The sequence below is a fragment of the Anastrepha obliqua genome, chromosome 3 (genome assembly GCF_027943255.1).
Source record: "Anastrepha obliqua isolate idAnaObli1 chromosome 3, idAnaObli1_1.0, whole genome shotgun sequence".
In the NCBI taxonomy this organism is placed as follows: Eukaryota; Metazoa; Arthropoda; class Insecta; order Diptera; family Tephritidae; genus Anastrepha; species Anastrepha obliqua.
This window is the reverse complement of record NC_072894.1, coordinates 68,450,637-68,473,412: the sequence shown is the minus strand read 5'-3', so window position 1 is coordinate 68,473,412 and position 22,776 is coordinate 68,450,637. Positions and strand designations below refer to the sequence as shown.

The window sequence follows — 22,776 nt, the reverse complement described above, 5'->3', positions numbered from 1 at the left end:
AGCTGGAGGCTGTTTTGGCATTGGATCGCGCTGCAACTTATCTACTCACACATACATGCATATATGTGTTGTATGCCTGCGTTAAATCACAATAACGCCAACGCCTAACAAAGTATGGATGGAAAAAAGTGTGCGAGCAGTACATATTGCCAAGGTATTTCAAAGTGGTATAGGCCTAATGGCTCAAAGCCTTATTAGTTAGACGCGAAAGTACCGCAATGCGCAAATTGGTTGGCGATACACTTTGACTGCCATCCAACAGGGTTACCAACATAAATGTGACGAAATAATTTTTTTTTTGTATGGTTTGCCTGAATAGACAATCTTATGCTTAATGATTTTTATTGTTTTCGAAAAAATGGGCACATCCAAAGTTTTAAAGTTAAATTAATTTAAAGCATTATGTGGAAAAAGTGATTAGTTCACTGTATACAGAATACTAAAGGTGTTTCCAAAGGTGTAGTCACCGATTGTCATTATCTAAATCATCCAACGTTGTACCCAGGATGGGTGCTGTTTCGACAGATTGGGTTCATATGGAGAGGGATGTTAGTTGAGCGGGGTTGGGAGGGCATATGAACAGGAGGTTAGTATTGTGCGGTGTACCTTTTCATGCCGGACAATATTGAGTATGTCAGGGTCTATTCTGGATAAATAGAAGTTTAACCTACTTCAACATCCATAACGTAAGTGAGCCAAAGTTACGCGGATCTCGCGAGGAAGCTGAAACTCTTCGTCTTCGATAATGATATTCGGGGCCCGGGAGCTTAGGAAGGTGGTAAGAGTCTCCCGATGAATGTCGTTTAAGGGGTTACATGGGTTTCGTCCGTTCCTATGTAAAAAATTATTTATTTAATTCAAACTTTTTTCTGTCTTATAGATACATATTTAAAGAATAATTTTTGAAATTTACAAAAAGAAAAAAACCAAAACTCCTCCATTGTGACGTCATTTCCGGTGACCCCTCGAAAAAAGGTGCGTCCGCGTTGTCAGCATAACTCCTGACAGGATCATCAAAAAGGAAAAAACAAATATAAGTGTTTTAGTTAAGACCATAAACTCGTGTTTGAACGAAGAAAAGAAAAAAAAAGTAAAAATTGGAATTTTGGTAACATTTTTCCATTTGGTAGAACCCAAATAGAAATTGCTTGCTGAGCATTTTGCTGTGCTCCTTAACTGGGAATGAAGGTGTTGCAGGGGGCACATCAGGCTTCTGTGGATGCCTTGATTGCAGTATTTTGATAGGTCTGGAAATTTGCCTACAGCGTACCACTGACGCCAGAGGATCAGACGAGCTCAGCATAGTTAAGAACCGGCCGGTCATTTGCTTTATATCTCGCCAGCAACGTTTCTTTATATTTGCCTCAAGTGCTACCCGCTAGCGATTTGAGGACTTTGTTACTGTTTTGTGCCTTAGTGGCAAATGCGGTTGTGTACACTGAAAAGAAGATAAACTCTCTAAGCCAAGTTTAAGTGATGATTTTGGGGTTGTTAACGGTCGATATTGGTATGTTATCGACATTCACCTTTAGCAGAAGTTTCACCTCCTTCGTTTAGGGGGCAAAGAGGGTCGCCATGGATTAATTTGGGAAAGTTGGTTCGCAGTGAAAAACGAGAAAGACTGGCGAGATGAATGTTCACTTTGGAACACTAGTCATCTATGTGCTTATCCTAGGCATTATCGGACAAACGTCAGCATGGCAGACCAATGAGACTCCCTCTAGTGGTTGGGGGACCTTCGATATATAGAAGTTGAAAAGCAAAGTGATCATTTTCGAGGTTAGTTGAATACAATCGTTCTTCAAATTACTCGTTGTTCAAACGGCAACGAAGTAGCATGAGCAGTTGATTTTTTCGTACATGAAAACAAAATCTTAGTTTTTGTCGACCTCTGTTGTAAGCAAACTACTGGCGCATTCATTTTTACGCCTACCTACTTTCTTTACCACCGCTAAGAGCCGGTTTAATCACAATTTGACATTTTACTATTTTAGTTTAATTTTAAGTAATTTTCAATAAATTTTTAGCTAATTTTTTCACAAAAGCTATAAAAGTTCAGAAAAACTAATCAAAATTCCAAAAAAACATTCAAACTTTTTAATGAGTATGCAGTCTTGTAGCCCAATAAATTTTCATATAAAAAAGTGAAAGTTTGAAAAAATTGTTTTCCTCTTTATAAAAAATAATTTTTTTCGTAATTCACATAGTGCACACAAATTTGATATTACTAGGCGTTGACTCTTTGTAGCTTTTCATTTTTTTCAAAGGGCGATGGCCTATAAGTGCTAGTACTTTAACAATAAGTTTACTTTTATATTTTATTTACAAAAATTAACTAATTATAATGTAAATTAATTTTTTCCGCATACGAAACAATATTTCATTTCATATATTTTGTTTGTTGCGGCGCCAAATTATATTAGGTATTTTTTTAGCAGCATAAGATATCGATAACTATGGTTTAACAGCTGTGAGTGGCAAACTGTTTGGTTTGGTAAGCCACCATGAATTTTTTAACGCCAGAACAATGCTTCCGAATTGTGGAAATTCATAAAATATTTACATTAAATTTACATTGATTTATTATAAGGTAAACAATGTTTGTCACTTGGAGATGATATTTTTCTGCAGTGCTAACTTGAACACAAATAATACGATCGAATTAAATCCGATTTTAGCTCATTTAAAGATCATTTCTCCAATTGACCCTAAATCTTGAAAAATCTCTAAGTGGCATTTAAAAAAAATTTACCACATTTTGAACTTAGCATGAATTTTTCTGCAAACCTCAGCCAATTTGCTAAAGTTTTATTTATCTTCATAATAGTGGCTCATTTTATCTGGCCTGGCCTACAAAAGGGAGCTTACGTGCGAAAACTATTATAGCTTTCGAGAAAAAAGCTGTTCCTATTAAGAAATTCTTTTGTCAGTTTCTTGTTAGATGTACCTTTTTTCCTCATTACCTGAAGCTAACTGTATTCCATGATGTCCAGTGGTGTGTCTGCTCGTAACATTAACGTCCATTGTTAGCATCCTGTAACTCACAACTGAATGGAACAAACAGAAAACAACAAATGATTTTGTTTAGTGCGAAATGTTAACTTGATAACGAGCATAAACTTTAAATTGTTTGATTGATACTTTACGAGATATCGAGCACTACAGTCATCTACCGAGAAAATAGCGGATTTCTTTTTCCCAAACTAATATATAACTTTCGATATTACACCGATAGTCTTTGGTTGATGTAGCGAGTGACTACCACTGCAATTATCACATTTATTAATATCAAAATTTCGAAAATCCGTGTTTCCATTAAAAATGCCCTATGGAATTAGAAAACATAAATTAACTCTGTTAATGGACGTTGCTCACATCTGATAAACTATCAAAATAAGTTTTGTGCAAATACCTCAATATAGTCGTAGATACAACCCAGCATCTCTAAAGGAAATAATGCACCACTTCTTCCTTCCCCACATTTCAATGATGGCTGGATGGTCTCACCCCTTTACGGAACGTTGGCTATTTTATTTAGTAAGGAACATAAACTCAAAAATGGACTCAAAACTGCTCTCTTCCTTTTAAAGAATCGCCTCTCCTATTCTAAGCTCTGTAAGCTTAATCAAAGCTTTTGTTAGCCGGACATCTCCAAAATATCTTGGGAAGGATGGCATTTAAGTTGGTTTCAGGGTATCTGCATATTTCATTGGGGACCGCTTCATGTACTTTATCATCTTATTACGAAGGTCACATCGCCCGAATGGATACAAACGTTCTGAATCTGAATGTATTCGATGTGATAAGAGCCGGTGGTAGTAGAGGATGGACGCATTTGTGTTAGAAAAATCAAGTGGAGAAGAACTTGGCTTCACTTGATGAAAGAAACGGCTGGCGATCTTTGTTTAACTCGGCCAAAAGTGCTGAAACTCTTACAGCGCCAATCTAGAAGAAGGCATTTTTTGTATAAAAGTCAAAAAGTAAAAACTTTTTACAGCAAAAAGTTTATGAAATGAGACATATGTTTATAGATCTTTATAAACTATGTTTTCAGAGTAACAAAAGTAAAAAAACATTTAATAGTAGTAGCAGTATAGGGTTTTTTAATAGGTGCGCTTCAACTTTTTTCCGATAGGGAGGGCGAACGACGCAATATTTTTTATTTTTCGCTTGTCATTTGTAAACTTCATTAGTATACATTTCATCATGGAACGCTACACACTTGAGCAACGATTGCAAATCGTGCAAATTTTTTATGAAAATAATCGTTCTGTTGCTGCTACTTTAAGAGCATTACGGCCATTTTACGGTCCATTTAACAAGCCGTCCCGTTTTGGGGTTATGTGAAGTCATTGGTCTACAGTAACAAGCCGGCGACAATTTGTGAGCTCAGAGCCAATATTGAACGCGAAATTGCTGGAATTTCGGCCGATTTATGCAAAAGAGTGGTCGAAAATTGGGTTCAACGATTGGACTTCGTAAAACATGCACGCGGTGGTCATGCAAAAGATATCGAATTTCATACTTAAATGTATATGTTCAAACTCGATAATAAAAAAAAATTAGTTAAAAAAGTCAAACCGTTTGTGTTTTATTCAAAAAAGTTCAAAAGTTGAAGCGCTCTTACTGAAAAACCCTTTAGTAGTAGTAGTAACTCTTTATTTATTTAAAAGGTTTTCCAATAAGAGCTATTGGTTTGATATTCAAAGAAAAATGCTATTTTTTTAATATAAATGATTGGATGTTTATTTCATTATAAAGAGGAAGGTATGACGGTAATAGATAACACGGTCCGAAAACTTTTCTCGTAAAATATCAATGGTTTCATTGCTTGTGTGGCATGTAGCGCCGTCTTATTGAAAATAAACGTTGTCCAGATCAATACCATCCAATTTCAGCCATAAAAATTCGTTAATCATCTCTCGATAGCGCAATTCTATTTAAAATAACACCTGTCATTGGTAAGCCCTTTATAAAGTGTGCATCTTACATTTCAATAATTTATACAATAATTCAAGTTAGTCTTTTCCAATTATGGCCGTTAAGTATATCTATTACTTCTGCTTCATTTTGCTTCGCTGCGTTTAGGTATCTTGTTCTGATCTCCTTCTGTACCGGACATCTTCCGAAGAAGTGCTGCATATCTTCTTCCTCGTATAAATTACAGAGGGTACATATTTTCTGGGTATTTCCATACGTGCTTGCATTTAGCTTTAGTGAACTACATCTTGCTTTGAAAATTGTTGTGATGTCAGCTAGTCGCATATCTTCTTTAATAAATGATTCGCCTTTTGAGTATACTAAATGTTTACGCGTCGCGCTTGACTGTGATTTTGGCCTTGCCATATTGAGATCTTTTATTTTCATTTTGGTAAGAAGTTGCACACAGCGATCTTGCCAGTCTATAGCGGTGATGTGTTTTTCAAACTTTAGACCGAACTCCATTTCTATGTCGTTGAGCTGCTTAGGCCAAACCACAAAACACAGTCTGTTGCAATTGTATTTATAAATGGTTTTGCAGATATACTTCGAGTGTAGTTCTAAAGAATAAATGTGGCTATCTTCTAAATTAGTTTCTAATGTTATTGCTTAATTCGGAGTGAACTCGGGTAGTTTGATTATTTTAATGAAGTAACGTTGAAGCTTATTTACTTCATCGAATAAGGTATACCCCCAAACTTGCGCGCGTAGGTTTGAATCGCCCTGCATACCGCTTGGAACAGCTTTCATTTTGACTTCAATGAAATGAATGGCTTCGCTAAAAAATTGCTCCATGTGCAATTAGTACCTACTAGATTTTACTAAAGTATTTCTGACTTCTTAGTGCTTGCCGAATGCCATTTTGGGTGTGAGAATGACACCCAGATATTTATATTTGGCCACCAATTTAATTTCTTCACCTTGGTACGTCCATTTTTCAGCCAGGGAAAGTCGTCCACCTCTTCTAAAGACCATCATCTCCGATTTATTTGGGCTTACTTCCATATTCCAGTCAGTAAAAAACATTTATATAAAATATATGTACAAAAATAAATATATAAAAATAAAAAAAAAATATTTTTTTTTAATTTTACATTTTTACGTAAGGATGTTTTTTTTATTTTTTATTTTTTTCTATACAAATCTTTGCAAGAATTGTGGATATTTAATAAAATTTAGACTATTGGTGTTATTGCTTAAAATACACAATACATTAATAAAAAATATAGTACATTTCTATTTAATGCTAATTAGGCGGAACAGTTGAAGTTCCGTTTAGAGCAGCAAATATTTGTGTGAATTTGTGCTAGCTCCAAAAAAGTAAAAAGTCATACCAATTTAAAAAAAATGTGCGGAATAGTTTCCAGACAATTTTTTTGTTTATGTGAACGCTACACTTTTTAGCTGTAAGCTTTTGATTGAAATTTTATTGTTTAATTTCATTAAATTACATCTCTTTTAATCCAACACAAAAAACAAAAACAAATCGGGCACTTGAATCAGCATTTAAGAAAAATCGATGTCTCGAAAATGGTTAAATTTTCGATATCATGCTAAATAACCAAGTTAATCAGAAATGACTTAAGTAATATTTTCCTTCTGTAACCAGGAAAACTTTCCTTGTAACTCTGTATAGGCAAGCAAAAGGAATGTAAAAATAGGAGTGATCTCATATGAACCATCTCGAATTCGGATGACATTTGATAATGTAGCTTTAAATTACTAGTTATTTTATACGTGCTGCTTTTTCAAAGAATTCACATGGTGACTTCTGTCAAAAAAATATTGGGAATTGTCTTAAAATGTCAAAATTTTCTTTTTGCTGCAATGTTGGTACAACTGTCCTCTATAGTGTCACAGAGTCTGATCTCTCAATTAGTTTCTTTTTGGCATTTAATTATATCAGTCAACCGCATGTGTGCTCTGCGATTTTCACTATGGATAAAAATATCGAACAAAGAATTTGTCTTAAATTTTGTGTTTTGAACGGAATTTCGTGTGCCGATTCGTTGAAAATGTTGCCTATGGCGAGTGTGCTTTATCAAAAACACGGTGCACGAGTTTACGAGTGGTACAAGGCTTTTGCGGCCGCCGTAGCCGAATGGGTTGGTGCGTGATTACCACTCGGAATTCACAGAGAGGTCGTTGGTTCGAATCTCGGTGAAAGCAAAATTAATAAAAACATTTTTCTAATAGCGGTCGCCCCTCGGCAGGCAATGGCGAACCTCCGAGTGTATTTCTGCCATGAAAAAGCTCCTCATAAAAATATCTGCCGTTCGGAGTCGGCTTGAAACTGAAGGTCCCTCCATTTGTGGAACAACATCAAGACGCACGCCACAAACAGGAGGAGGAGCTCGGCCAAACACCTAACAGAAGTGTACGCGCCAATTATTTTATTTTTTTTTTATAAGGCTTTTGCAGAGAGCCGAGACCCGGAAGATTTGCCCCGACCTGATCTTCCATCAACGCCTTCAACGGATGAAAACGTCGACAAGGTCAAGGAAATGGTGCTGGAAAACCATCATTTAAGTTTGAGGGAGGTAGCTCATGGCCTTAGCGTGTTTCACGAAGCACCATCAATGGGGTATGAGACAGTCATTCCAAGAGGGTTGAATTTCTTTCATGGCTAAAGACATACTTGAGTAAGTGAATTCGAGTCCAACGTTTATCCAGCGCATCATAACAGGTGATGAGACATAGGTATATGAGTTTGACAAGCGAACCAGTCAATTTGTGGGAAGGAAGCTCTTGAATCTTGCACCATGATAATGCACCGTCTCACAAGGCTCATATTGTGAACACTTTTTTGAGCAAAAACTCGACAAATATCATATCCGCGGACGCCGATAGATGCCGTTAAGGAGAATTCGCTGAAGGAGCTAAAGAAGATCTCTTCAAACATGTTTAAAAGGTGCTCTGATGACTGAAATAATCATTGGCATATGTGTATTGCTTCGAATGGAGCCTATGTTGAAGGCGGCAAAATAAATTTCGATAATTAAATAATTATTTTGATTTTTGTTGAACAATTCCCGATACTTTTTTGACAGAATGTAGAACTACTACAAATATGATTGGACGATTGTATTTATGTTTATCCGAGCTTCTTCTCTAATTTGTGGTGATGTTCTTTTATAAATGGACCTACAGATGGTTTTTTATGAGAAGCTTTTTCGTAGCAGAAATATACTCGAGGTTTGTCCATTGCCTGCCGAGGGGCTACTGCTATTAAAACAAACTTGTTTCTGTCCGGAGATTTCAACCAGTGCGCTACCGAGTGATAATCATATATAAACCCATTCGGCTACGGCACGCGCTATTCCCGTGAGAAGCCTAATAAGTTCCATGTGCTTCGTTCATGTTTTTTAACCAAAGTGAACGCGACACTCTATATATCTACCTTTTAGCACCTGCTATTGACAGCTGCTCTAGCCTTCTTCAAAGCTTGCGAAGGAGAGTCTCAGCTGTGTAGACTCGATTCCCAGGACTTGTCTCAGAACCGCTCCAGTTGTTGTTGTTGTAGCAGCATAAAAACCGCCTATTGTGGAAACGTGTGGCTCCTCGCTCACACTGCTTACACATCTTCGTTTTTTGATGTCTGAAAATATCGATTACCGTTAGTATTTTACTTTTTCAACAAAGCTGAAGTTGGCATCCCTGTTGCTAGCAAAGGGTACAGAAGGTGAGGCTATGTCTGCACAAATACCTTCTAAAGGTGTCACATAAACTTGGGTGGCTGTAGTGAAGCACACTAAGTTGCAACTGCCACAGCTGTCGCGGGAAAGTTGCAAAGCATAGCACACACAGTATCCACATACATATTATACTCTAAATATGTATGTATGTAAATGCGCACTTATTACGCAGAGGCGTTGTAAGGAAATGCTGTTGTCCTCTACTCTGATTGGCCTGTTGTCGCAACAGGGACTGAATGAAATTTGCGATAAATGTAATTAGACGTAAAATATTGTGCGTTTAAATTTTGCTCACAACTTTGCCAAGAGCACACACACACATACAGGCACTCAGGAGCGCAATTTGCGCATTGCAGCAGCAGCAGCATCAGTTGCTTTTGCTATTACAAATATGTAACGAAAAAACAATTGCTCTGGCAAGTAGCGACGGCAAATACGCCCGTGTGTGCGTATGTATGAGTGTGTGAACGTTACAGCTTTAACTTCCACTTGAAAAGTTTTATTGAACATTTTGTGCCATGCAAAATTATTGCAAATACGCAAGTGGCGTGTCTACCACGCGAATAGTGTGTAAGAGCGCGGCATGCCACATTGCGTTGCACTATACAAGTACTTCTTACATGCATACATGCAAACATTGCGATACTGGCTACGGCTGCTGGCGGTTGGCGGCAGGCATTCTTTGCCCCTTATCTTAAATAGCTCGAAATTTATGATGACATTTACGGCTGCACAGCGGCGGTGGCACTACTTCGTTGCTCACCACCCGCCGCCTCCACTTCTGCACCACGCTGGCGCGTGTGTGGGTGTTGCGGATTTTCTTTATTCACTCACTTCATTATTATTATTATTATTATTGTTGTTGCGCATTGTTATTTAGCAGTTCGTTTGGCTGTAATGAATCTACGTGCGAGCGCTCAAGGAACCTACCGACCAGTAACTAGTAACCAGTAACCATCAGCAAACCACATGAAAAGGTCAGTGAATATTTTATAAGTGTTAAAGAAAAAGCACCAACAAAAATAAATGAGTATGACAAATAAAAATAAGCATAAAAAGAGCGTACGTGCCTTTGTTGTGTTGCAGTAATTTATGCAGCGACTAAAAAGAGGAAAACTCGGCCAGAAAAAAAATTGCACATGCAAGAACTCAACGCCGATGACATGACATGCGCCTAATTTGACTATCCACCGCATGTGTGGCAAGTGCAAGTAGTTAACGTAATCGCTGACTCGTTGGCAAAATTAAAGAGCAATTTCATTTCAATTAGCAATTTCCATGCCCGACATGTCAAATGTAGCAAGTTACAACTACAACAGCAACAGAAAGTTGGAAAAAAAACAGAAACACACAAAAAACATAAGAGAATATTGCATTTTACAAAAATTACTATATAGTAAAAAAAAGTACCAGACAAGTGACAAATGACAACCGCAATGTCCAGTCAAGCTTTCATGCCACATTAACCGCACACACATAGATCACCTACCTAGCTTTTGTGCGCTCCTCAACTGTGATGACATTTTTTTTATTGCAAGTGTGCACTTACTTGTGTGAGTGTGTCCAATTCGCATGCACTCTAGCAAATTTATTATTTCAATTCCTTATTAGCCATGGGCAAGATTTTTGTGACAGTAGGTACTACAGCCGAAAATATTTCAAAAGCAAGCGGTAGAAAGAGCTCAAAAGTTAAAAAATACGGGGGGGTTAACAGAAGTTCGCTAATGTAGCTTTATATTATCCGAAATCCCTATAAAATAAGAACGAAATCGAATCGAAATAGTGTGATGATTGAGAGTCCAATTCCTGGAAAAACTCATGATTTAGTCATGTCAGAGCGGCTGACTTCAATCACCTGGAAATAGTACTTGGGACTAAATGGCTAAAATTGTAATATGGAATTAGAAGACTCGGCTCTGTCGAAATTAAGGATCTTACAAAATTGATTTTAGGAGGGATAAGGGCTAGTTCCCCACGCGGTATCCATGAGCCTGTGTGTGTCCCACAGTGGACAACCGCTTCCCCCCAATCCGACCTAACAGTCAGCGGATGAAATAAAGAGGTAGCATTCGATCCGTGCTTGGAGCAAATTTATCCCTTTGTCAACCAGAATTTATCATCTGGCGGATATTAATTAAATAAATTGATTAAATGTTAGAAACAAGTATTTACTTGTCTTTTTTTAGTAATATATGCAGGTCTTCTGTCCTGTTTGGGTATGTAGCCGAGCTCCTCCTCCTTTTTTTGATGTATTCCATAAATGGATGCCTTGATGCTTTCCATAAATGGAGGTACCTACAACTTACGCCGCTTTTGAAGTACAGATGTTTTCTTATGAGGAACTTTTTCATGGCAGAAATATATTCAGTATTTCGAAACTCTGCGCTTACCCTTCCACTTCGACGGCCGAAATGCACGAGGGGGTGCAATTCAAATCCTTATTATCCCGCATGAAAGAGCATCCCGACATTGCAAAAAATTATATACAAAAAGTACAGTAGAATGATTTTGGGGTGCATGTGGGAGAAGTACAATTCATTAGGCCCTACGTGGAATTGCATTACCGAATGAATGAATTAATAAAATTTAACTCATTCTCTTTTGTCCTCACTACTCTTCAAGGTACCTTATTCATTCCGAATTCACTTTATAAACTTAAGAATAACTGGGTTGTGCTGAACGTATGTATATGCCTTTATTCTAGCTACATATGGCCGAGATGGCTTATCACATTAAAGAAGGTGGGAGTCTCCAGAGAATGGTCGCAGAAACAATCTCCAATCTGCTCTGAATGGCAATTTGCGCATTCCTGAGATTTCTACATAAGTTGAGCTCTGCACACAGTCAGATGGCACACACTTCCGTTTGAAAAATGCCGGAATAAATATCCATCGGCAAAGAACGCTTTGTCGAAACAGCGGTCCTAGATACCCACGCGACCGCTCCATGTGTTATCATTGGATATACAACCATCTCTGGATTTTTCGGCCACAGCCCAAGGGTTTTCCTGTTAAACGTTTGCAGATCATGAGAGCCTTCATTATTTTGAAGAAGGTTGAGTCAGCATGCCTTTTTCAGTTAGGTTCGGCATCCAGAATAGACCAAGATACTTAACTTTGCCGGCCAACCCAAAAATAACCCCATCCATGGTGATTTCCCTAATGGATGCCTTACCGAATAGAAAAAGGTTTGTAAAGTTTTTAAAAGTTAATTAAAACTATGCATTACTGAGTTTTAGGGAGACCATAAGACTTGCAGAGTTCGGAGTTGCTTGTCTCCGAACAGACGCGTCCGCAGTGGGCGCATCGGACAAGGTGCGACAGATATGCAAGGTAAACAGGAAATAAAATACCACTCGCGAACCAAAAGAAACAAAACATATGCTTGGAGGTGCTGAGATAATTCTATTACGAAGCAAGGGCAGGCAAGCTAAAAACCCACTTGACTGATATTTGTATGATTCTCAATGTTCCAAATAGGAACTAAAAGAACCCTTCTGAGTTCGAAAGTTGGAAATCCCTTTCTCGAATCATCTCGATAATAGGTTAGGTTAGGTTGGTATGGTTGCCCATTGAATCAGCACACTTGGACGAAGAACAAAAACGGTTTCGTCCTTTATGATACCACTATGAAGGAGGTGAAGTGAAAGAGGAAGACCGATGCGATGCAGGGAGAGGGCGGGGAGAGGTGGCGCTGGGATGGTTAGGACGGTGGGTTAAGAGTGTGTGGATTACGAACGATGTCTGTGCTGCGTTCGCGTCAACAGCTTTGTGCTGCTGATGAAATTCATCAGAGTTTTAATGTCAACGCCAGCTTTATCAGCATTCGTAGCAAAGAAGTCAGAGCCAAATTGCTTGGATCTTAGCCCCGCTAGAGCAGGGCAGCAATCTCCATACATCCTTCGCAAAAATTACTTGAGGTAACTCCAAGTCTCAGCATGTATTCCTCGCGCATTGTGTCCTGTGAGAAAACCCACGAGGTTCGTGAGCTGATATTTTGTCAACTTCAGAAGTTTGCTCGAGTGGCCCCGGTCCACACGTGGCCAGAAGGATTTCGCGACCTTACAAGGTTGTATACTTGCCCAACGCTCCTTGAATTGGCGTGATGCCCATCTTTCCAGGAGCAGACCACAGGTAGTCAGGGGGATCCCAATTCTCTCCTTTCGCGGGGAAATCACTTCACATATCCTTTGTCTGGGCAGCTCATCCGCCTCACAGTTTCCCGCAATGTCGCTGTGACCAGGAACCCAGATAAGGCTTATGTCAAAGAATTCGGACGCAGTCGAAAGTGAGGTCAGGCATTCCCTGACCAGTTTCGAATGCACCGTCACTGCTATCGTAGTAATTATTTATTTTCTTGATCGTTAGTATGCATGTGAGCAGCCAATTAGCTGCCTTTTTGATTGCGGCTACCTCTGCCTGGAACACACTGCAGTGGTCCGGTAACCTGAGTTTGAGTCTGATGGGGCGCTCCTCGCAAAAAACTTCTCCGCCAACTTTTCTTTCCAACTTCGATCCACCCGTGAACAATTTCACCAGAGCCTGTCTTCAAGTGTAGCCCCCCGTCCACTCGTCCCTTGATGGAATATGAGTGGAGAAGGTTCCGGTTGGATTAAGCGAGGGTATACACTGATCCGTTGACAGGGGGATGAACTCGAAGTTTCTAAGGATGCTTGAGTGCCCATAAGTGAGGTTGATCTTATAACCCGAGCCCCTCGATGTCTACGGGTACCACAGTTAACATTGCGTTGAGCGCCAGAGTAGGTGTCCTTGGAAGTGCTCCACTGATTCCAATGAGTGCCGACCTCTGAACTCTCTCCAGCTTCGTCCTCTCTAGAGAGTTCCACCAGACTATGACTCCATGTAACAAGATAAGCTTTACAATAGTATTATATAGCCAAAAAACAACTCTAGGCCAATTGCGCCCTTGTACCCATACAAGGCAATTGTTGCCTTCCTCCTTATCTCGATAATAAACTAATTACAAATTTTTGCATAAAATAAACCTCTAGTCATTACAGCTCATTGAGGAGTCGTAAGTTACAACCGAATTAACTGTTACAATTATTATGGAATGCAGGCGATATTAAAGCAGAACGACGGCCCGAGATATTGCCATGGCTTGAGCTTCGGGTTATTAACTCAGTGGGTAAATTTTGTTAGGTCCCCCAAGAAGAAAAAACTACGTATACATGCATGTTTATGTAAGAATATGAGTGCTCACGTCTTTCCTTTTTATGAGAAATTCACAATTTGCAAACACTCAACTGCAAAATTGCTAAATTACCACAAGCGCACTCGCAAACGAATTTTGCAACGGCTACTTTGCCGCAAATACCACAAAGCGTAGTTAATGCAGGCCCCTACACACATATAGTTACATATGCATGTGTGCGTGTTCGTATGCGTGATACATTTGCGGTGAAATTAATGACTGGGAGTTGTCCAATCAAATGCATTCAATTTGTAGGTGTTTTTGCATTTGCACTTTTTTTGCGTGGTTCCTTGCCTTGGTAGTCAGATTCGACATTTGTTTTTATTGTATTTTATGTGCATCCCTTTTGCGGCATTGTGGTTAAATTGTGACATGAGCTGTCAACTTAAGTCACATTTATTGCTTTTAATTAATTTAAAATATGTGGCATAAATAATTGCGAAAATTATGTAGAAGTAAAGAAACGGAGGAGCTGTCGCATTTTGTGATATGTATTTCTAAATTTACTAAAGCATTCTGCGTCAGTAAACAATTCTCGCTTCAACAAGAACTGCACGTGTACAAATTTTTATGGCTTTGGTAAAATTTTAACTAGTAAGAGTATTCATAAAAAATTTTAGCGCGCATTTACCGACTTTGTCAGGTTTATGTGCCTCAACAAAAGTTCAATAAAGTTGATGAAATGATGATGACGACGCGTTTCGACTCTAAGATTTAGTGGAGGTCTTCCAAAGCGGTACCTAAACAACACACTCTACCTCATACACACACACACACACACACACACACACAGAAACACACAAACGTGTACGCAAATACGCATTACCGCGTTTAACAATGTTGCAGTTGGTTGATACTTACGATTGATGTCACACTCCTTTGGAAAAATTATGATGCATAGTTTGCATATTCTTCTCACATTCGATGCCTTAAGGCCTTCCCGTCCCAGCTATGAACTTTCCGTTGCTGCTATAAGCACCGTTACGGTCGTCATTAATTTGTGTTTTGCTGCATGAAAACGCACCATTGGAACTTTTAATGCAACATTCACTTTGTCGCAGCAACGTTATGTGGCATGTGACAGTGGTGCGATATTTCGTTAATTTACATTCTTGTCAATTTTCGGGAGGGATTGCAACTTTTTCCTTTCATTAGGGAAATAAAGTGTAGTCGTAAAACCTCGGAATGGCGTAAACGATTCATTTAATTTGAAGGCAAAGAAAAATTATGCATAGCAAAACTTTTCAGCACTGGGTTTTTAATTATTGGTAACTACACAAATAGATAGTGGACTGGTAGTTACAGTTAGTTAGGAAAGTCTGCATATGGCATAGCCCTATTGTTGAGTTCAATTTAATATTAGATAAAATACTTTATTGTTTTTCAACTTTTGTTAAATTGTTATAATTTTCTGTGAGTTAAGTAGGTTTTGTTTGTAAAGAAATGTGTATAAATACGGAACATTTTTGTAAAATATTGTGAGAAAAAATTGTAACTTTGTCAATTGAAGCAGCAAGTTTTCATTATTTTGGGCAATTGTTGGATACAGGACTCTCCCCGCAGCATTAAGGATAGAGGACTCTCCCCGCAATGGATTTATAGCCGTTATTGATCCTTCCCGCATCGGTTTCTTCCTGCAACGTTATTGATCCTTCCCGCATCGGTTTCTTCCTGCAACGTTATTGGTCCTTCCCGCATCGATTTCTTCCTGCAACGTTACTGGTCCTTCCCGCATCAATTTCTTCCTGCAACATTATTGGTTCTTCCCGCAACAGATTTGTAGCCGCACACAGGATTCTCCCCGCAACATTTTTGAACAGGATTCTCCCCGCAACATTTTTGGTCCTTCGAGCCGGATATAGTCACTCCGCTTGCCTTTTGCATATACGCATTCGCTTGTGTACATACATACGCGTAGCAAAAGGCGCAACGATTATTAAGAAAATTATTTTTGTGCATTGTGTGTACGTTTGTGCAGCCGTTCCTGCATTTAACATCGCGAAAATTCTAAAAACCCGTCGTTTGCTTTTCTGTCATATTAAAAATGTCGAATTCCACTAAAACGCGCGATTCCGCTCTCAATGCCATTAAACGGTATATGGCAAAAAGTATTGATGAGGCATTCACTATGGATGCAGAAAATATTGCAAGCTATCTTCAGTTATTGAGTGAACAGTGGGTTCGTTTTAACGTTGCTCAAGACGCTGTAGAAATTACGTGTGGTGCCGATGTTATTGAAATTGAAGAAAATGTGCGTATCCAAGCCGAAACTTGGTACTCTACAGCTTCAGCTAACTTTAGCCGCGTGAAAAATTGTCGTACTAATTCGCAAGATAGCTCCACAAAGGCATCTGTGTCCACGGTTATACGTTTACCGAAAATGGAGTTGCCCACATTCTCCGGTGACTCTACAGAATGGATTGGTTTTTTCGACGCGTTTTCTTCGTTAGTTGATAATAACTCTGCTTTAACAGATGGACAAAAGTTGCACTATCTCCGAAGCTGCTTGAAAGGTGACGCGTTGAAAATTATCAGTGGTTTTAAAATATGTGACGCAAATTACGTTGAAGCTTGGGGTCTATTAACATCGCGGTATAAGGTTATTCGTGTAATTGTGGAATCTCATCTTCGCGCGTTGGCTGAAATTAAAAGAGCTACGCATGACAATGCTGACGCAATCAAAGGTGTAATTGATGCGTTCCAACAGCATATTCGCGAGCTTAAAGCGTTGGGTCGTCCGATTGAGTTTTGGGATGATTGGTTGGTACATGAGGTCGTCAGTAAGTTGGCATTCGAAACGCGTAAGCAGTGGGAGTTATCGCTCGTTAGTGATGATCCTCCATCTTTTGAGCAACTAATAACATTTTTAGAGATAAGATGCCGATCGTTATCGATGTTTTCGTCGTCAACAACATCAGTACCAATTAAGATTAAAACTGCATCATCAAGCAAGTCGACAAATGTGTTCCACACGATATCAAAACAAAGTAATGTGTGTGCATATTGTAGTGGACCTCATAAAATTTACAGTTGTGAAAAATTTCGTGAATTGGACTTGTCTACAAAATCACAGTTCGTGAAGCAAGGACACATATGCTTCAACTGCTTAAGTTCAGGTCACTATAAAGACCGTTGTAACAGTGCTTCCACTTGCCGCATGTGTAAACAACGTCATCACACTCTGTTGCACGGTGCTTTGCAGTCAACGACCGTTACCGCAGTGAACAATTACGCGACGCATTCGTTATGTGCTGCTGACGCCACATCAAAGGTAAGCGCAAAAACTTGTGAATTTCCAGCAAGCGTCGACGTTCCACGCGTTTCTTCATGCTTGAACTCGAGCTCCAATCCACCCATAGCTGTAGAAAGAGTTGTGCTGTTATCCACCGCATTAGTGAAGGTACGCGACTGTTCTGGTAATTGGCAGCCCGCACGTGCACTTTTCGATTCTGGATCACATGCTTCCTTTGTAACCGAAGCGTGTGTGCAACGCTTAGGCCTGCCGCGATCAACATCTGAAGTAAACATTACTGGAATTGGGTCAGCGCAAGGAGGACGAGCTAGAGGTGAAGTATCACTTTCTCTTTCTTCTTTCTCTACAAATCAATGCTTTACTGTCAAAACGTTAATTCTGTCTAAAATTACAAGCGACTTGCCAACACAGACTATAGCTACTTCATCGTGGCCACATATCCGAGGTTTATTTTTAGCCGATCCCCATTTTATGAAGCCTGGACGGGTCGATATATTGATTGGAATGGACGTTATGGATCAACTGATCTGTACAGAACTTCGTAAGGGTCCATCTGGAGCTCCTATGGCTCAACTGACGGTCTTTGGGTGGACTCTGTTTGGAAGCGTGAATGGATCTGAGCCTGATATGCCACGCTTACAGTCGTTACATTGCGATGTTCATTTGGATCGAGCATTGAACAAGTTATGGGAGTTAGAGGAAGGTCCGCAAAAAACGTTTCTTACGCATGAGGAGCGTTACTGTGAAGACCATTTTGAAACAACGCATCGAAGGGAACCTAACGGACGGTTTGTCGTCGAATTACCGCTGAAGCCCGATGTAGCTCTGGGAGAGTCGCGAAACTTTGCTATCCGGAATTTGTTACGACTTGAAAGAAGACTCGCTTGTGACTCCGATCTTCGTTTACGCTACAATGAGTTCATGAATGAACTCATTGACATGAAACATATGCAGGTCGCGTCAGAGACTATGAATCCAACGTATTATATGCCTCATCATCCTGTTTTAAAGGAAAGTAGTACCACGACCAAATTGAGGGTTGTATTTAACGCGTCCGCAAAATCAACTTCCGGAAATTCGCTGAATGACGCATTATTTATAGGACCCCAATTGCAGGAAGATTTATACTCCATCTTACTTCGCTTTAGAACACACCGCTATGCTGTAACAGCAGATGTCGCCAAAATGTATCGTCAAATCTGCGTATCCTTAAAACACGCCGATTTGCAACGCATCGTATGGCGTAGCCACCCATCCCTGCCTATCCAAAATTTTCGCATGGTTCGCGTAACGTACGGAGTGGCAGCTGCATCTCATCTAGCTGTCCGATCACTTCAACAGACGGCAAGAGATTCGTCGAATGATTGTGCTAGGGCTGTTAGTGTTATTCTCAAGGATTTTTACATGGATGATCTACTTACTGGTGCATCTAGTAAAGAAGAACTTCGATTGTTGCAGCAAAATATTTCCGAAATATTGAGGGAAGGGGGGTTTGAACTTCGTAAGTGGGCATCGAACTGCGCTGAGCTAATCGCAAGCATTTCTAATGCATCTACGAACATATCACATTATATTGTCGACGATAAGGATGTTCACGCTTTAGGTCTTATCTGGAACACAGAAGGAGACTATCTCACGTTTGCTATTAACTTGAGGGAACCGCCAGTTAAGTTGACCAAGCGCATGTTTCTATCAGATGCAAGTACGCTCTTCGATCCTCTGGGCCTGCTTGCTCCCGCTACTATAAATTCAAAAATTTGGTTTCAAGACATATGGCGCACTAAGGTAGGTTGGGATGATATCATTCCTGAGTCTATCGCAACGAAGTGGTTGGAGCATCGCATAGAACTCAAGAAACTGGCACATTTGAAGGTGAAACGTTGGTTTGGTACTGAAGTAGCTGGGTCATTTACGCAATTGCACGTATTCGCAGACGCGTCCGAGCGGGCTTACGCCGCCGTTTTGTATGCACGAACAACACAAAGCGACGGTAGCATTATTGTGTCATTAATTTCGTCGAAAACCAAGGTAGCTCCGCTTAAGCCGACAACGTTGCCACGTCTTGAATTATGCGCCGCTCATCTTGCTGCTAAACTAGTGCGAAGCGTGCTGCACTGCTGGTCTGATCTCCGTTATCCGCTTTTCGCTTGGACTGACTCTACTATAACATTGGCATGGTTACAAGCTCACCCCAGCAGATGGGTGACATTTATAGCCAACCGCGTCGCTGATATTCAAGAAGTTTTGCCTCCCGAATGTTGGAACCACGTTCGTTCTGAACAGAATCCTGCAGATTGTGCTTCAAGAGGTATAACTCCCTCCGAATTATTACGTCATCAATTGTGGTGGGCTGGACCTATTTCCCTGAAAAGCACTGAACAATTGTGGAAGCAGAAAAAATCTAAAGAGCACACTACAGAGCTGGGCATACGAAAGAGTATTCGTGCCCATGTGATTAATTCTACAGATCATTGGTCCGTGATGACAAAATACTCATCGTATTCTAAGCTGCGTCGAGTTATTTCCTATGTTTTACGTTTTTTGACTAACATTCGGGCTAACAGACGGCTTAATGTTATAAAGCGTTTTGGTACACCGAGTTGCCAAGAGTTATTTGAAGCTGAACTTCGCCTAATAAGGTATACGCAACAGTTTTATTTTTCTAATGAAATTTCTCTTTGCAGCGCTAAAAGACCAATCCCACTTCGCAGTAGTCTTTTGCGTCTGCAGCCCTTTCTGGATGGGACTTGTGTTCTACGTGTTGGAGGAAGAATAAAAAACGATGAAATCGCTCCAGATGTTAGGCATCCCATTATCTTGCCTAAGAATTGTCCGCTTGCTAAGTTAATAATCTGCGAAATACACAAGGTCACTTTGCACGCTGGGCCCCGCATTATGCAAACTGTCTTACAACGTCGTTATTGGGTTATCGGCGCTCGTAGCTTGATCCGTAATATATACCATAAGTGCGTGAAATGCACTTATTTGAACCGCAATCTTACCACACAAGTCATGGGTGATCTACCTGTCATTCGTACAACCTACGCCCGTTGTTTTACTCACACTGCTGTTGACTTCGCTGGACCTTACCTCTACAAATTCACCCAAGGAAGAGGAGCTAAGGCTACCAAAGGCTACATTTGTTCGTTTATTTGTATGTGCACTGGTGCGATGCATCTCGAATTTGTTGGTGACCTGTCAACACCAGCTTTCCTAAATGCGTTTAAAAGGTTCACCAATCGTCGAGGATTTTGTAAGGTCATGGCATCAGATAACGGTACAAATTTCGTTGGAGCCGAGAAGGAGTTGCGCATTGCATTTCAACAGTGCATGGCTGATATTAAACTTCGCTCTTTCTTTGCGGACTCGAATATCGAATGGCGATTTAATCCACCGGCTGCACCCCATATGGGAGGTTACTGGGAGACCGGAGTCAAACGTGTTAAGTATCATTTAAAACGCGTGTTAGGAGAAGTTCCACTATCATACGAAGAGTTCAACACACTTTTGACTGAAATAGAAGCTTGCGTAAACTCTCGTCCACTCTGTGACAACTCTGAAGCTGCTGGTGACTTAGAAGTTTTAACTCCCGGACATTTCATAGTCGGTGAACCGCTGAAGTCAATACCGGAACCTGAGGGTCAAGGGTTTCGTGGAAATCTTCGACAGCGATGGCAAGCAATTTCTGCCATGAGACAACATTTCTGGCGTCGTTGGAGAGACGAGTACCTCGTGAGCTTACAACGTCGCACTAAATGGTTTCGTTCTTCACGCAACATTGAAGAAGGGGATGTGGTTGCTGTATTCAACGAGCCTAATCCTCCGACGAAGTGGACGATTGCACGAGTGATCAAATGCCATCATGGCACCGATGGACGCGTAAGAGTAGTTACGTTGAAAACACCGCATGGCGAATTGGTTCGCCCTATAGTCAAACTTTGCCTTTTGCCAACGAGAGGAGATTTATTTCATGAAGAAACTAATAACTTATCGTAAATGTTTTTCAAGGCTTTTCATTTTCTTTTTAATATTTTGTTTTGAACTTATTCAGATAGTTCAAGGGCGGCGGTATGTTGAGTTCAATTTAATATTAGATAAAATACTTTATTGTTTTTCAACTTTTGTTAAATTGTTATAATTTTCTGTGAGTTAAGTAGGTTTTGTTTGTAAAGAAATGTGTATAAATACGGAACATTTTTGTAAAATATTGTGAGAAAAAATTGTAACTTTGTCAATTAAAGCAGCAAGTTTTCATTATTTTGGGCAATTGTTGGATACAGGACTCTCCCCGCAGCATTAAGGATAGAGGACTCTCCCCGCAATGGATTTATAGCCGTTATTGATCCTTCCCGCATCGGTTTCTTCCTGCAACGTTATTGATCCTTCCCGCATCGGTTTCTTCCTGCAACGTTATTGGTCCTTCCCGCATCGATTTCTTCCTGCAACGTTACTGGTCCTTCCCGCATCAATTTCTTCCTGCAACATTATTGGTTCTTCCCGCAACAGATTTGTAGCCGCACACAGGATTCTCCCCGCAACATTTTTGAACAGGATTCTCCCCGCAACACCTATAATTTCGCATATATTTAAGAATTTTCTACGTAAAAAATTAAATTTCACTCTGTTTATATTAACAAAATGGAATTAGTTTCACACTTGACTATAGTTTTGAAAAATATTACACAAAATACGCTGTTTTCGTCCTGAGCTCAAACAGTATTGGTATTTAATTTTTGACAATCGTCTTCTTGCACTTAAATAAAAAGAAAAAATCAAAATTACAGAAGCGCCATACATATTTAATATGTGGCTCTATGTTCAACTTGGAACTCTAGAAATTGATGATGACGGGTGGTTAAATTTCAAGGACCGATGTTGAATGTGAACCACACCTAAACGTCAAGTCTTTTTCTGCATTTTATTTAACATTTTCCAATTTAGGATTAACTCAATTTGAACCATGTAAAATACACAAGAGCTGTCCACCTCAACTCGTCGTCGTGCCCAACAATTGCACCGCTCCGTCGTTGATGAACATTAAGCATAAATACTTGCATTTAGACGCTTACAAGGTGCAATTGACTCAAGAACTAAAGCCTCTTGACCATTTCAAGCGTCGTCAATGGTCAGAATGGTGGCAGGAAATGGCAACAGTGAATAACCAACTTTCGAAGAAACTCATCTTCAGTGATGAGGCACATTTTCACCTCAGTGAATTCGTCAATAAGTAGAATTGCCGCATTCGGGCGAATGATAATCCAAGAGTGATTGCCGAAAAACCGATGCATGGTTTATGGGCCGGCGGCATCATTGGATAGTATTTTTTTCCAAAATGAGGCCGGTCAGGCAGTTACTGTAAATATTGTTCGCTATCGTGAGATGATAACGAACTTTTTATGGTTTCAACAGAATGGTGCCACTTGTCACTCAGCTAACGAAACAATGGCTCTTTTGCGCGAAAAAATATGATGGTCGAATAATCTCACGATGCGGCGATGTCAATTGGCCGCCAAGATCATGCGATTTCACACCGTTGGATTTCTTTCTTTGGGGTTAGTTGAAATAAAAGGTGTACATCGATAAGCCAGCAACAATTCAAGCGTTAAAGGATGAGATAATTCGACCCATTTACGG

General features: G+C 39.9%; 3 protein-coding genes across 3 annotated transcripts; all 3 read left to right on the top strand.

Moving 5' to 3' along the window:
- Positions 1-15,933: 15,933 nt before the first annotated feature.
- On the top strand, positions 15,934-18,389 carry LOC129242052 (uncharacterized). The gene is made up of 2 exons (XM_054878612.1): positions 15,934-18,180; positions 18,291-18,389. Exons 1-2 carry the CDS (start codon positions 15,934-15,936, stop codon positions 18,387-18,389), a joined length of 2,346 nt encoding a protein of 781 aa, XP_054734587.1.
- Positions 18,390-18,446: 57 nt separating this feature from the next.
- LOC129242706 (uncharacterized) lies at positions 18,447-19,590 on the top strand. Its single transcript, XM_054879503.1, has 2 exons — positions 18,447-19,399; positions 19,562-19,590. Coding segments are annotated over exons 1-2 (855 nt in total). The 5' UTR covers positions 18,447-18,546; the 3' UTR covers positions 19,564-19,590.
- Positions 19,591-20,403: 813 nt separating this feature from the next.
- Positions 20,404-21,138, top strand: LOC129242051 (uncharacterized). Its single transcript, XM_054878611.1, has one exon. The coding sequence runs from the start codon at positions 20,404-20,406 to the stop codon at positions 21,136-21,138; it is 735 nt and encodes a 244-aa protein (XP_054734586.1).
- The last annotated feature ends 1,638 nt before the right edge of the window (positions 21,139-22,776 follow it).

Bases quoted from the DNA above. Each gene is read 5' to 3' on its own strand.
- LOC129242706 (XM_054879503.1), top strand. From the start codon at position 18,547: ATGGATGATCTACTTACTGGTGCATCTAGTAAAGAAGAACTTCGATTG.
- LOC129242051 (XM_054878611.1), top strand. From the start codon at position 20,404: ATGGCATCAGATAACGGTACAAATTTCGTTGGAGCCGAGAAGGAGTTG.
- LOC129242052 (XM_054878612.1), top strand. From the start codon at position 15,934: ATGTCGAATTCCACTAAAACGCGCGATTCCGCTCTCAATGCCATTAAA. The intron at 18,181-18,290 runs GTTGTATTTAAC...ACTTCGCTTTAG, and splicing joins GTACCACGACCAAATTGAGG to AACACACCGCTATGCTGTAA.